Source organism: Delphinus delphis, chromosome 17 (genome assembly GCF_949987515.2).
Source record: "Delphinus delphis chromosome 17, mDelDel1.2, whole genome shotgun sequence".
In the NCBI taxonomy this organism is placed as follows: domain Eukaryota; kingdom Metazoa; phylum Chordata; class Mammalia; order Artiodactyla; family Delphinidae; genus Delphinus; species Delphinus delphis.
Genome location: NC_082699.1, coordinates 64,803,232 through 64,817,730, shown reverse-complemented (window position 1 = coordinate 64,817,730; position 14,499 = coordinate 64,803,232). Strand labels below are relative to the sequence as shown.

The following is a 14,499-nucleotide window of genomic DNA, read 5'->3' as shown; positions in this document are numbered from 1 at the left end:
TGCACTCCCAATGCAGGGGGCCCAGGCTCGATCCCTGGTCGGGGAACGAGATCCTGCATGCATGCCGCTACTAAGCAGTCCGCATACCGCAACCAAGAAGTTTGCATGCTGCAACCAAGAAGTCCACGTGCCGCAGCAAAGGTCCCACATGCCACAACTAAGACCCAGCACAACCAAAATGAATAAATTAAAAAAAAAAAACAAAAAAAACTGAGTCTGACCTTAATACATAAAGGATGCATCTGCTTCCAAGAGAAAGCCACGTGATGTGATGTCATGACGTGCTGTTCAAATGAAGATTTGGAGCACTTCAGATAAAGAGAAATGGATGAATTGAGTCATCATGTTACACAATAAACATAATACATAACATGCCAAACTCAAGAGAAACCCATAGCAGTCTGAACCACATTCACACAGCAAATGGCTAATTTGTTTCAGCAAAACCTCCAATGTATTACGTTAATATTTTTGTTGGTAGTTGTTTTTATAGTTTCATTTGTATAAAACCTAAATGAATTTATTTATATCTAGTTTGGCTTGTACATAATCATAAAAAACTTAATATTGGAAATCCTCAAAAGTCTTTTTCTTTAAAAGGCTCTGTATGTTACTCAGGTCTGTGAAACATTGTGTTAGGTATTAAAGGAATGTATTAAAATAAGTACTTTTTTAATCCTGATTTAAAGATGAGTGACTTGGTGGGACTTCCCTGGTGGTCCAGTGGTAAAGAATCCGCCTTCCAATGCAGGGGACTCGGGTTCGATCCCTGGTCAGAGAACTAAGATCCCACATGGCGCAGGGCAACTAAGCCCGCACGCTGCAACTACTGAGCCTGCACGCCGCAACTAGAGCCTGCTTGCTGCAAACTACAAAGCCCACGTGCTCTGGAGCCCGTGCGCCACAACTAGAGAGAGAGAAAACCTGCATGCCACAGCTAGAGAGAAGCCCGCGTGCTGCGACAAAGATCCCACATGCCACAATGAAGATCCTGCGTGCTGCAACTAAGACCGACGCAGCCAAAAATATAAATAAATAAATAAACAAACAAAAATATTTTTTAAGATAGTATTATTTTTAAAAATGAGTGACTTGGTGTTTTTAAATGAGGTTGCTTCTAAAATTTATTGAATTCCTATCTTTATTAATTATTTTAAAATAACAATTCACGTACCATTAAAATTCATGATTTTAAAGTGTATAATTCAGTGGTTTTAGAATATTTGCAGTATTGTACAAGTATTGCTGCTATCTAATTTCAGTATATTTTCATCACCCCAAAAGAAACACCATACGCATTATCCCTCCATCCCCAGCCCCTTGGGAACCACAAGTCTACTTTCTATCTCTGTGGATTTGCCTATTCTGGATATTTTATACAAGTGGAATCATACGACATATGTTCTTTCGTGTTTGGCTTCTTTTACTTGGTATGTTTTGAAGGTTCATGTATATTGTAGTATCTATCATCACTTCATTATTTTTATTGCCAAGTAAGATTCCATTATATGAATATGTTACATTTTGTTTATCCACTCATTAGTTGATGAACATTGGTGTACAAATTTTTGTGTGAACATAGGGTTTTGGTTCTTTTGGGTATATACCTAGGAGTGAATTGCTGGGCTAAACGGTAACTCTGTTTTAACATTGTCCAAAGCAGCTGTACCATTTTACATTCCCACCAGCAGTGCATGAGGATTCCAATTTGTCTACATCCTCAGTAACACTTGCCATAGTCTGTCCTTTTGGTTTTAGCCATGTGGGTATGAAGTATCTCATTGTGGTTCTCATTTGCATTTCCTTGGTGGTTAATGATGTTGAATATTTTTTCATGTGCTTATTGGCTGACCATTTATATTTCTTCCGATCTTTAAAAGAAGAATTACTATCTTTAAAAAAACTCCCTGTATTCACATCATTATTACAAAGACGATAATTTTATATAGTAGTAACACCAGGATCTGTTTGTATAAGACATATAAAGTAGTCTATAGTATTTTTGAATTCTGCCTTATGTAGTTTTCTTATTTCCTATCATGGTGACCCTTTTTGCTGTTGCCAGTTTGACTATAGTAATCTCTAACTTCCTTTCTATGTTTTTTTACCCCTCACCCCTTTATTTTAAATCTATTTGGGGCTCAAAGACCAGGGGACCAAGACTGTTAGAATAATAAAGATTTGAATAACTGTGCCTTGAGAGCAGGATATATATTTGTCTGGTCCTGGAGTTCTTAACTAGGTCCAGTAATCATGGTTTTCAGGGGGCATATGAAACCTCTGAAGTAATGTTTAAACTTGTATATGTATATGCAGTTTTCTAGGGAGAAAAGATCCATAGCTTTCATCAGATTCACAGGAGTTGACAAAAGTCCAGACTCCTGTTTTGGTAAATAGTTTCACTGGAACACAGCCATGCCCATTACTTCTGTCTATGGCTGCATTCCTGCTTCACTGTTAGAGTTGTATGAGTAGTTATGACAGAAACTGACAAGCCAAAAATACTTATTATCTAGCTGTTTAAGAACAAGTATAGCAACCCCTGCAAGGGTAAAAAGTGCTTCCCTTCCCCTACAGGCAAAAAAAAAAGAAAACCCAGAAAAAAAACACTGCTTTAGTCTTTGTATCCCTAGCACCTGATAGGGGGTCTGGTTTATAAAAGTGTAGACCTACATGGTATGGAGGGAGTGTCTCCTCTATGAGAAAAGTCTGTGAACAAACTAGACCTTGATCTGTAGATGGATTGCTGAAAGGTTTTTTATTTTGTTCTTTGTTCTTACCTGTGTTCCAAAAGAGATAAGGAATTAATGATGACTTACATTGTTAGGAGGACACATGAGTTAGCTCTTCTGGATAAGATGGTTTTGTTTTATTTTAAAGTGTCCCATTTGAAACTCCATGGGTTTAACCAGCACACTTGCAAATATTGCTTGATTCATAGGTTGATTAATATAGCCTATCCAAGTATGGAAAATTGAGCCCCTAAAAATAGGTTAATGAGACATACTGCTTTGTTGCTCAGTGGATTTGGGGAAAAAGATGAGAGAAGGATACTTTGTTTAAGCTTTGGAAGGTCTTCTTTGCAATTCAACAGATTCTGTATACCAGTTTGTAGGTGGGATATCTGATTCACAAATGTGACTCTTTCTACATGTCATGTAAAGATTGTAGCCAGCAAATGTTCGGAGAAGGAAATGAACATGTCACTAAGTTCTGTAACATGTTTATAGGTCCTCAAGGATGTGGGACCACTATATCCCTGTGGTATAAAACACATTGTCTTGTTTTTACTCAGTGCTTAATAGTTTAGTTATACCTAAATACTTAGGCTAAGGATTTCATTTCTTGTTTTAAGTAAGATACTTTGTTCTGATTAATTCTGTTTACCTAAAAGTTAACGCATACAGTTGGCCCTCTGTATCCACTGGTTCTGCATGTACAGATTCAACCAACAGTGGATTGAAAATATCCCCTCCCCCCAAATTCCAGAAATCTCCAAAAAGCAAAACTTGAATTTACCACTCACCAACAACTGTTTACATAGTATTTACATTGTATTAGGTATTATAAGTAAACTAGAGGTGATTTAAAGTATACAAGAGGACAGGCTTCCCTGATGGCACAGTGGTTAAGAATCTGCCTGCCAACGCAGGGGACACGTGTTCGAGCCCTGGTCCGGGAAGGTTCCCACATGCGGCGGAACACCTAAGCCCATGCGCCACAACTACTGAGCCTGCGCTCTAGAGCCCATGTGCCACAACTACTGAGCCCACGTGCCACAACTACTGAAGCCCGCGTGCCTAGAGCCCGTGTTCTGCAACAAGAGAAGCCTGCACACCTCAATGAAGAGTAGCCCCCACTTGCGGCAGCTAGAGAAAGCCCACGCACAGCAAGGAAGACACAACGCAGCCAAAAATAAATAAATTTATTAAAAAAAAAAATACAAGAGGATGGGGCTTCCCTGGTGACGCAGTGGTTGAGAGTCCGCCTGCCGATGCAGGGGACGCGGGTTCGTGCCCTGGTCCGGGAAGATCCCACGTGCCGCGGAGCGGCTGGGCCCGTGAGCCATGGCCGCTGAGCCTGCGCATCCGGATCCTGTGCTCCGCAACGGTAGAGGCCGCAACAGTGAGAGGCCCGCGTACCGCAAAAAAAAAATAATAATAAAAATAAAAGAGGATGGGCAGAGGTTATATGCAAATACTATGCCATTTTATATAAGAGACTTGAGCATCCTCGGATTTTGGTATCCATGTGGGGTCCTGGAACCAATCCCCTGCTGTTACTGAGACACAGCTGTATATCATTGAATTTCACAAGAGGGTTCTCAGCCTTTGTTTAGCCATAACAATATATAAGCACAGGTATTCTCACGCTATTTTTTCACTGGTTTTTAGGTAACTCTAAGTATTTACCCTACAAGCTGATTTAATTTTTGGTCCTAGTTTGTAGTATTATAAAATATAGGATTTAAAATTATTTTGAATTGTTTGCTATATTTTTTTCATGTAGGCAGTTGGCCAGACAGCAGGCTGATAAAAAAAAAGAAGAGTGCAAAGAAGGTAAGTAATGTTAAAGGCATTTAAATTTTTTAAAGCATGTATTTAGTATTTTGTTTACAGGCATATTGTGGTACATACAATAAACTCCATATTTGAAGTGTACAGTTTGTTTGGTTTTGATATAAGTGCATGCCGTCAAACCATCACCACGATAAGGTAGTAAAGATAACCATCACCCTCCAGGATTTCCTCAGGCCCCTTTGTAATCGCTCCTGGCTCCTCTAGCTCCTCTCCATGACCCAAGATTCCTGAGCAGCCACCAATCTGCTTGCTGTCACTGTAGAGAGTGTGACAGCACTCTACAGAGTGCTGTAGAGTATGGTGAGTTTGTATTGTCTAGAGTTTTATATTAATGGAATTATACGGCATGCATTCTTCTTTGGCTTCTTTGACTCAGCATAATTACTTTGAGTATCATCCATGTTGTTGCTTTTTATTGCTGAGTAGTATTCCATTATGTGGATATACCACAATTTTTTTCCTTAGCTTTATTTTAATATAATTGGCATATAACATTGCCTTAACTTAAGGAGTACATTGCATTGTTGATTTGATACTTATATATTGCAAAATGATAATTACCGTGGCTTTATCTAACACCTGCATCATGTCACATAATTACCATTTCTTTTTTGTGCTGAGAACACTCAAGATCCACTCTCCCAGCAACTTTCAAGTATACAATATGGTAGCAGTCTCCATCCTGTTTAGCAGCAGGGACCAATTTCATGGAAGACAATTTTTCCACAGACCGGGGGGCGGGGGTGTTGGGGGGATGGTTTGGGGATGATTCAAGAGCATTACATTTATTGTGCACCTTATTTCTGTTATTATTACATTGTAATATATAATGAAATAATTATACAACTCACCATAATGCAGAATCAGTGGGAGCCCTGAGCTTGTTTTCACTTGCCACTCACTGATAGGGTTTTGGTATGAGTCGGCAAGCAATTGATTTATTATGGTCTCTGTGCAGTCAAATCTCTCTGCTAATGATAATCTGTATTTGCACCTGCTCCCCAGCGCTAGCATCACTGCCTCAGCTCCACCTCAGATCATCGGGCATTAGGTTCTCATAAGGAGTGTGCAACCTAGATCCCTCGCATGTGCAGTTCACAGTAGGGTTTGAGCTCCTATGAGAATCTAATGCCACCACTGATCTGACAGGAGGCGGAGCTCAGGCGGTAATGCAAGTGATGGGGAGCGACTGTAAATACAGATGAAGCTTCGCTTGATCACCTGCTGCTCACCTCCTGCTGTGCGGTCTGGTTCCTAACAGGCTCGTGGGTTGGGGACCCCTGCAATACAGTATTACTAACTATAGCCACTCTGCTGTACATTAGAGCCCCAGAACTTACTCATTTTATGGCTGAAAATTTGTACTCTTTGACTAACAATCTCCCCTTTTTCTCTCACTTCCCAGTCCTTTGTAACCATCATTCTAGTCTCTGTTTCTATGAGTTTGGTTTTTCTAGATTGAACATGTAAATGATATCATTCAGTATTTGTCTTTCTCTGACTTATTTCACTTAGTATAATGCCCTCAAGGTCCATCCATATTACTGCAAATAGCAGGATGTCCTTTCTCATGGCTAAATAATATTCTATTATGTGTATATTCCACATCTTTATCCATTCACCTATTGATGGACACTTAGGTTGTTTCCCCCAGTTTCATCTTTTGATGGACATTTGGGTTGTTTCCATTTGGGGACTGTCACAAAACTGCTTTGAACATTGTGTACAAGTCTTTGTATTATATATATAGCTTTCATTTTTTCTTGAGAGTGGTATGGCTGGACCTACGGTAGGTGTATGTTGTAACTTTATTTTTGTTTTCTAGTATTTTTGAGAAGGGTAAGTTCAAGAAACTAAAATTTCGTTATATGAAAGTGTAGCTATTCAGTTGTTCATTTTAGAATTGTTTTATAAATGCTGTTATTTCAAATCTTTCTACTTGCTTTTATGTACACATCTATGAAGACAAAGTAATTACAGTTACTCGGTCATTGAGGACTAGAAACATAGTTCAAAAGACAGAACGCTTGCATGAAGAGAATGGTGATGTTGAAGTTCGCCGAAGTTGCAGGATTAGAAGTCGTTATGGTAGCGTGAACCAGTCTGTACTATTTGACAAACTTATAACAAAGTAAGTAAAAATTTAGATCAAGATTATTTAGCTGGCAAAAAACTTTTTGTTGGGGACTAAGTTTTGACTAGCAGGAGTATTTAATGCATTCAGTTTATGTAAAGTATAAAGGAGAGTGATTATTAGAGGACTTTGTAATAATTCTGTATGTGTATTTAAATTCTTACAAAGAATATGAAATATTTTTACATTAGTAAATCAGTGCTTCTATTAAGGGTATTTAAAATCCCAGCACTCAGAGAATACAATGAAAGAAAAATGAAGTTTTTAAAAATATACTGCTCTTTTATTTTTTAAATAAATTTCTTTATTTCTGGCTGCGTTGGGTCTTCGTTGCTGCATGCGAGCTTTCTCTAGTTGCATCGAGCTAGGGCTACTCTTCGTTGTGGTGCACAGGCTTCTCATTGTGGTGGCTTCTCTTGTTGCGGAGTGTGGGCTCTATAGAGTGTAGGCTCAGTAGCTGTGGCGCATGGGCTTAGTCGCTCCGCGGCATGTGGGATCTTCCCGGACTAGGGCTCGAACCCGTGTCCCCTGCATTGGCAGGCGGATTCTTAACCACTACGCCACCAGGAAAGTCCTAAAATATACTACTCTTACAGTTTTAGCTTATTTTTATATCATTTTTTTTAAAGCACTGCTGAAGCTGTACTTCAAAAAATGGATGATATGAAGAAGATGCGTAGACAGCGAATGAGAGAACTTGAAGACTTGGGAGTGTTTAATGAAACAGAAGAAGTAAATATATTCTTCCACTAAGGGGATGATTTAATAATCTCCAGTTTAACCTTTTTTCTCTAGAACCTATCCATTTCTTGGTTAAATTATTCATCATTTTGTTCAGCATTTGTTTGATCAGTCACTAGTTATTGCTGGAGTTTTAAGAGTTTATAGCTGGAAATATCTTCATTTTCAGTAGGATTGGAAGGCCCTACTGGATTCTTTTAAATAAACATACTAAACTTTAATGGATTTTATTTACATATTTTTAGGGGAATCTTAATATGTACACAAGAGGAAAACAAAAAGATATTCAAAGAACTGATGAAGAAACAACTGACAATCAAGAAGGCAGTGTGGGTTAGTCTTTTCTCTTGTTCTGTCTTTTGGGTTTTATTTAGTAGAATATAGCCTTTTTATTCAGAAGCTGTGACATTTATGGTAGTTTATGATAAGTTAGGGTTATCATAGTTTCAAAGAAAAAGTGAAGGCAGGGGAGATAAAAGGGTAATATGTTTTGTTGGGAAAGTACTTAAACATGCTAAAACAAATGAAACTGGTTTGCTTGTGTAATACATCTACAGACAGCATATCTCTCTCTACCTGTTTGAGTTAAAAGTTAAAAGTTGAGTTTTACTATTCTGTTTAGGACTTATTGCTGCAATTTCTTAGAACTTTTATTGAATGAAAAATCAGTTTTCCGAAATGCATTTTAAATGTTTGGTGAGGGCGTTTTACATTATCTTAAGTAGATTATTTGAGTTATACTGCATGTAACTCAGTGGCAGCCAGAAGTCCACTATATCAATGAAATTAGCAGTAACGCTATAAACTTTAGTTTGGTATGTACTGGTAGTAGCCTTTAAACTACTTTTTTCCTTCCCCTAGTTGTTTTTAATTCTATAGTTTTTTACTTCATTTTTTAAAAATCTTCATTTGATGTTGCAGAATTACAGATTCTTTCTATGAACAACCTAGAAGTAAATAAATTTTAAAAGGAGAGTCTTTTTCTATTCCCCTATTTTAAAAATTGTTAGCATTTGGGTGAGAAGCCTGAAAGTAAATGTTTCTTAATTGTAGAGTCATCCGAAGAGGGTGAAGACCAGGAAGATGAAGATGATGGTGAAGATGAAGATGATGATGAAGAAGATGATGAAGAAGATGACGATGATGAAGATGATGACGATGATGAAGATGATGACGATGAAGATGAAGAGGATGGAGAAGAAGATAATCAGAAACGATATTATCTTAGACAGAGAAAAGCTACTGTTTACTATCAGGCTCCATTGGAAAGTAAGTGCTATCTTTTTTTTTTTTTTTTCCAGGAGAAGATGTAAACAGGTTTCCTTTATCTTCACTGCCTTTCTTCTGTTATTCTTATTTTTCATGTTTTCATTTTGCAGAATACCCATGGCTGTTGTCTTTCATAACTTACCCAAGATGTGCAAGAAGTTATTTCTTCTAAAGAAAGTTAAATGTTAGCCTTGATGAAAGTAAATAATTGGATTATTTTGAAATTTCATGTCTGTTTTTAATTATTTTAGTTTTCACAGCTTTGTACTTTATTTTTTTTAACATCTTTATTGGAGTATAATTGCTTTACAACAAAATGAATCAGTTATATATATACATATGTTCCAATATCTCTTCCCTCTTGCGTCTCCCTCCCTCCCACCCTCCCTATCCCACCCCTCCAGGCAGTCACAAAGCACCGAGCGGATCTCCCTGTGCCATGCGGCTGCTTCCCACTAGCTATCTACCTTACGTTTGGTAGTGTATATATGTCCATGCCTCTCTCTCGCTTTGTCACAGCTCCCCCTTCCCCCTCCCTATATCCTCAAATCCATTCTCTCGTAGGTCTGGGTCTTTATTCCTGTCTTACTCCTAGGCTCTTCATGACATTTATTTTTTCTTAAATTCCATATATATGTGTTAGCATACGGTATTTGTCTCTCTCTTTCTGACTTACTTCAATCTGTATGACAGACTCTAGGTCTATCCACCTCATTACAAATAGTTCAATTTCATTTCTTTTTATGGCTGAGTAATATTCCATTGTATATATATGCCATATCTTCTTTATCCATTCATCCGATGATGGACACTTAGGTTGTTTCCATCTCCAGGCTATTGTAAATACAGCTGCAATGAACATTTTGGTACATGACTCTTTTTGAATTGTGGTTTTCTCAGGGTATATGCCCAGTAGTGGGATTGCTGGGTCATATGGTAGTTCTATTTGTAGTTTTTTAAGGAACCTCCATACTGTTCTCCACACTGGCTGTATCAATTTACATTCCCACCAACAGTGCAAGAGTGTTCCCTTTTATCCACACCCTCCCCAGCATTTATTGTTTCTAGATTTTTTGATGATGGCCATTCTGACTGGTGTGAGATGATATCTCATTGTAGTTTTGATTTGCATTTCTCTAATGATTAGTGATGTTGAGCATTCTTTCATGTGTTTGTTGGCAGTCCGCATATCTTCTTTAGAGAAATGTCTATTTAGGTCTTCTGTCCATTTTTGGACTGGGTTGTTTGTTTTTTTGTTATTAAGCTGCATGAGCTGCTTAAAAATTTTGAAGATTAATCCTTTGTCAGTTGCTTCATTTGCAAATATTTTCTCCTATTCTGAGGGTTGTCTTTTGGTCTTGTTTATGGTTTCCTTTGCTGTGCAAAAGCTTTGAAGTTTCATTAGGTCCCACTTGTTTATTTTTTGTTTGTTTGTTTTTTTAACATCTTTATTGGGGTATAATTGCTTTACAATGGTGTGTTAGTTTCTGCTTTATAACAAAGTGAATCACTTATACATATACATATGTTCCCATATCTCTTCCCTCTTGCGTCTCCCTCCCTCCCACCACCCCTATCCCACCCCTCCAGGCGGTCACAAAGCACCGAGCCGATCCCCCTGTGCCATGCGGCTGCTTCCCACTAGCTATCTACCTTACGTTTGTTAGTGTATATATGTCCATGCCTCTCTCCCGCCCTGTCACAGCTCACCCTTCCCCCTCCCCATATCCTCAAGTCCATTCTCCAGTAGGTCTGTGTCTTTATTCCTGTCTTACCCCTAGGTTCTTCATGACATTTTTTTTCTTAAATTCCATATATATGTGTTAGCATACGGTATTTGTCTTTTGCTTTCTGACTTACTTCACTCTGTATGACAGACTCTAGGTCTATCCACCTCATTACAAATAGCTCAATTTCGTTTCTTTTTATGGCTGAGTAATATTCCATTGTATATATATGCCATATCTTCTTTATCCATTCATCCGATGATGGGCACTTAGGTTGTTTCCATCTCCAGGCTATTGTAAATACAGCTGCAATGAACATTTTGGTACATGACTCTTTTTGAATTGTGGTTTTCTCAGGGTATATGCCCAGGAGTGGGATTGCTGGGTCATATGGTAGTTCTATTTTTAGCTTTTTAAGGAACCTCCATACTGTTCTCCACAGTGGCTGTATCAATTTACATTCCCACCAACAGTGTAAGAGGGTTCCCTTTTCTCCACACCCTCTCCAGGATTTATTCTTTATAGATTTTTTGATGATGGCCATTCTGACTGGTATGAGGTGATACCTCATTGTAGTTTTGATTTGCATTTCTCTAATGATTAATGATGTTGAGCATCCTTTCACGTGTTTGTTGGCAGTCTGTATATCTTCTTTAGAGAAATGTCTATTTAGGTCTTCTGCCCATTTTTGGATTGGGTTGTCTGTTTTTTTGTTATTGAGCTGCATGAGCTGCTTGTAAATTTTGGAGATTCATCCTTTGTGAGTTGCTTCATTTGCAAATATTTTCTCCTATTCTGAGGGTTGTCTTTTGGTCTTGTTTATGGTTTCCTTTGCTGTGCAAAAGCTTTGAAGTTTCATTAGGTCCTGTTTGTTTATTTTTGTTTTTATTTCCTCTTCTCTAGGAGGTGGGTCAGAAAGGATCTTGTTGTGATTTATGTCATAGAGTGTTCTGCCTATGTTTTCCTCTAAGAGTTTGATAGTTTCTGGCCTTACATTTATGTCTTTAATCCATTTTGAGCTTATTTTTGTGTATGGTGTTAGGGAGTGATCTAATCTCATACTTTTACATGTACCTGTCCAGTTTCCCAGCACCACTTATTGAAGAGGCTGTATTTTCTCCACTGTACATTCCTGCCACCTTTATCAAAGATAAGGTGTCCATATGTGCGTGGGTTTATCTCTGGGCTTTCTATCCTGTTCCATTGATCTATCTTTCTGTTTTTTGCCAGTACCATACTGTCTTGATTACTGTAGCTTTGTAGTATAGTCTGAAGTCAGGGAGCCTGATTCCTCCAGCTCCGTTTTTCGTTCTCAAGATTGCTTTGAAAAAAAAAACAGATTGTTTTGGCTATTCGGGGTCTTTTGTGTTTCCATACAAATTGTGAAATTTTTTGTTCTAGTTCTGTGAAAAATGCCAGTGGTAGTTTGATAGGGATTGCATTGAATCTGTAGATTGCTTTGGGTAGTAGAGTCATTTTCACAATGTTGATTCTTCCAATCCAAGAACATGGTGTATCTCTCCATCTATTTGTATCGTCTTTAATTTCTTTCATCAGTGTCTTATAATTTTCTGCATACAGGTCTTTTGTCTCCTTACGTAGGTTTATTCCTAGGTATTTTATTCTTTTTGTTGCAGTGGTAAATGGGAGTATTTTCTTGATTTCACTTTCAAATTTTTCATCATTAGTGTATAGGAATGCCAGAGATTTCTGTGCATTAATTTTGTATCCTGCTACTTTACCAAATTCATTGATTAGCTCTAGCAGTTTTCTGGTAGCATCTTCAGGATTCTCTATGTATAGTATCATGTCATCTGCAAACAGTGACAGCTTTACTTCTTCTTTTCCGATTTGGATTCCTTTTATTTCCTTGTCTTCTCTGATTGCTGTGGCTAAAACTTCCAAAACTATGTTGAATAAGAGTGGTGAGAGTGGGCAACCTTGTCTTGTTCCTGATCTTAGTGGAAATGCTTTCAGTTTTTCACCATTGAGGACGATGTTGGCTGTGGGTTTGTCATATATGGCCTTTATTATGTTGAGGTAGGTTCCCTCTATGCCTACTTTCTGCAGGGTTTTTATCATAAATGGGTGATGAATTTTGTCGAAAGCTTTCTCTGCATCTATTGAGATGATCATATGGTTTTTCTCCTTCAGTTTGTTAATATGGTGTATCACGTTGATTGATTTGCGTATATTGAAGAATCCTTGCATTCCTGGAATAAACCCCACTTGATCATGGTGTATGATCCTTTTAATATGCTATTGGATTCTGTTTGCTAGTATTTTGTTGGGGATTTTTGCATCTATGTTCATCAGTGATATTGGCCTATAGTTTTCTTTCTTTGTGACATCCTTGTCTGGTTTTGGCATCAGGGTGATGGTGGCCTCGTAGAATGAGTTTGGAAGTGTTCCTCCCTCTGCTATATTTTGGAAGAGTTTGAGAAGGATAGGTGTTAGCTCTTCTCTAAATGTTTGATAGAATTCGCCTGTGAAGCCATCTGGTCCTGGGCTTTTGTTTGTTGGAAGATTTTTAATCACAGTTTCAATTTCAGTGCTTGTGATTGGTCTGTTCATATTTTCTATTTCTTCCTGATTCAGTCTTGGCAGGTTGTGCATTTCTAAGAACTTGTCCATTTCTTCCAGGTTGTCCATTTTATTGGCATAGAGTTGCTTGTAGTAATCTCTCATGATCTTTTGTATTTCTGCAGTGTCAGTTGTTACTTCTCCTTTTTCATTTCTAATTCTATTGATTTGAGTCTTCTCCCTTTTTTTCTTGATAAGTCTGGCTAATGGTTTATCAATTTTGTTTATCTTCTCAAAGAACCAGCTTTTAGTTTTATTGATCTTTGCTATTGTTTCCTTCACTTCTGTTTCATTTATTTCTGATCTGATTTTTATGATTTCTTTCCTTCTGCTAACTTTGGGGTTTTTTTGTTCTTCTTCCTCTAATTGCTTTAGGTGCAAGGTTAGGTTGTTTATTCGAGATGTTTCCTGTTTCTTAAAGTAGGCTTGTATTGCTGTAAACTTGCCTCTTAGAACTGCTTTTGCTGTATCCCATAGGTTTTGGGTTGTCGTGTCTCCATTGTCATTTGTTTCTAGGTATTTTTTAATTTCCTCTTTGATTTCTTCACTGATCACTTTGTTATTAAGTAGTGTATTGTTTAGCCTCCATGTGTTTGTATTTTTTACAGATCTTTTCCTGTAATTGATATCTAGTCTCATAGCGTTGTGGTTGGAAAAGATACTTGATACAACTTCAATTTTCTTAAATTTACCAAGGCTTGATTTGTGACCCAAGATATGATCTATCCTGGAGAATGTTCCATGAGCACTAGAGAAAAATGTGTATTCTGTTTTTTTGGATGGAATGTCCTATAAATATCAATTAAGTCCATCTTGTTTAATGTATCATTTAAAGCTTGTGTTTCCTTATTTATTTTCATTTTGGATGATCTGTCCATTGGTGAAAGTGGGGTGTTAAATTCCCCTACTATGAATGTGTTACTGTCGATATCCCCTTTTATGGCTGTTAGTATTTGCCTTATGTATTGAGGTGCTCCTATGTTGGGTGCATAAATATTTACAATTGTTATATCTTCTTCTTGGATCGATCCCTTGATCATTATGTAGTGTCCTTCTTTGTCTTTTGTAATAGTCTTTGTTTTAAAGTCTATTTTGTCTGATATGAGAATTGCTAGTCCAGCTTTCTTTTGATTTCCATTTGCATGGAATATCTTTTTCCATCCCCTCACTTTCAGTCTGTATGTGTCCCTAGGTCTGAAGTGGGTCTCTTGTAGACAGCATATATACGGGTCTCGTTTTTGTGTCCATTCGGCTAGTCTATGTCTTTTGGTTGGAGCATTTAATCCATTTACATTTAAGGTAATTATTGATATGTATGATCCTGTCACCATTTTCTTAATTGTTTTGGGTTTGTTATTGTAGGTCTTTTCTTTCTCTTGTGTTTCCTGCCTAGAGAAGTTCCTTTAGCGTTTGTTGTAAAGCTGGTTTGGTGGTGCTGAACTCTCTCAGCTTTTGCTTGTCTGTA

At 37.7% G+C, this 14,499-nt stretch overlaps 1 protein-coding gene across 3 annotated transcripts in view; it reads left to right on the top strand.

Annotated features, from left to right (window-relative positions):
* ATAD2 (ATPase family AAA domain containing 2) overlaps positions 1-14,499 on the top strand; it is a 71,783-nt gene that overhangs the window by 14,240 nt on the left and 43,044 nt on the right. For all 3 annotated transcript variants that reach the window (XM_059995151.1, XM_059995153.1, XM_059995152.1), the window contains exons 3-7: positions 4,510-4,559; positions 6,546-6,711; positions 7,344-7,446; positions 7,701-7,788; positions 8,509-8,724. In XM_059995151.1, the coding sequence (XP_059851134.1) occupies positions 4,510-4,559; positions 6,546-6,711; positions 7,344-7,446; positions 7,701-7,788; positions 8,509-8,724 (623 nt within the window). The remainder of the gene's footprint in view (positions 1-4,509; positions 4,560-6,545; positions 6,712-7,343; positions 7,447-7,700; positions 7,789-8,508; positions 8,725-14,499) is intronic.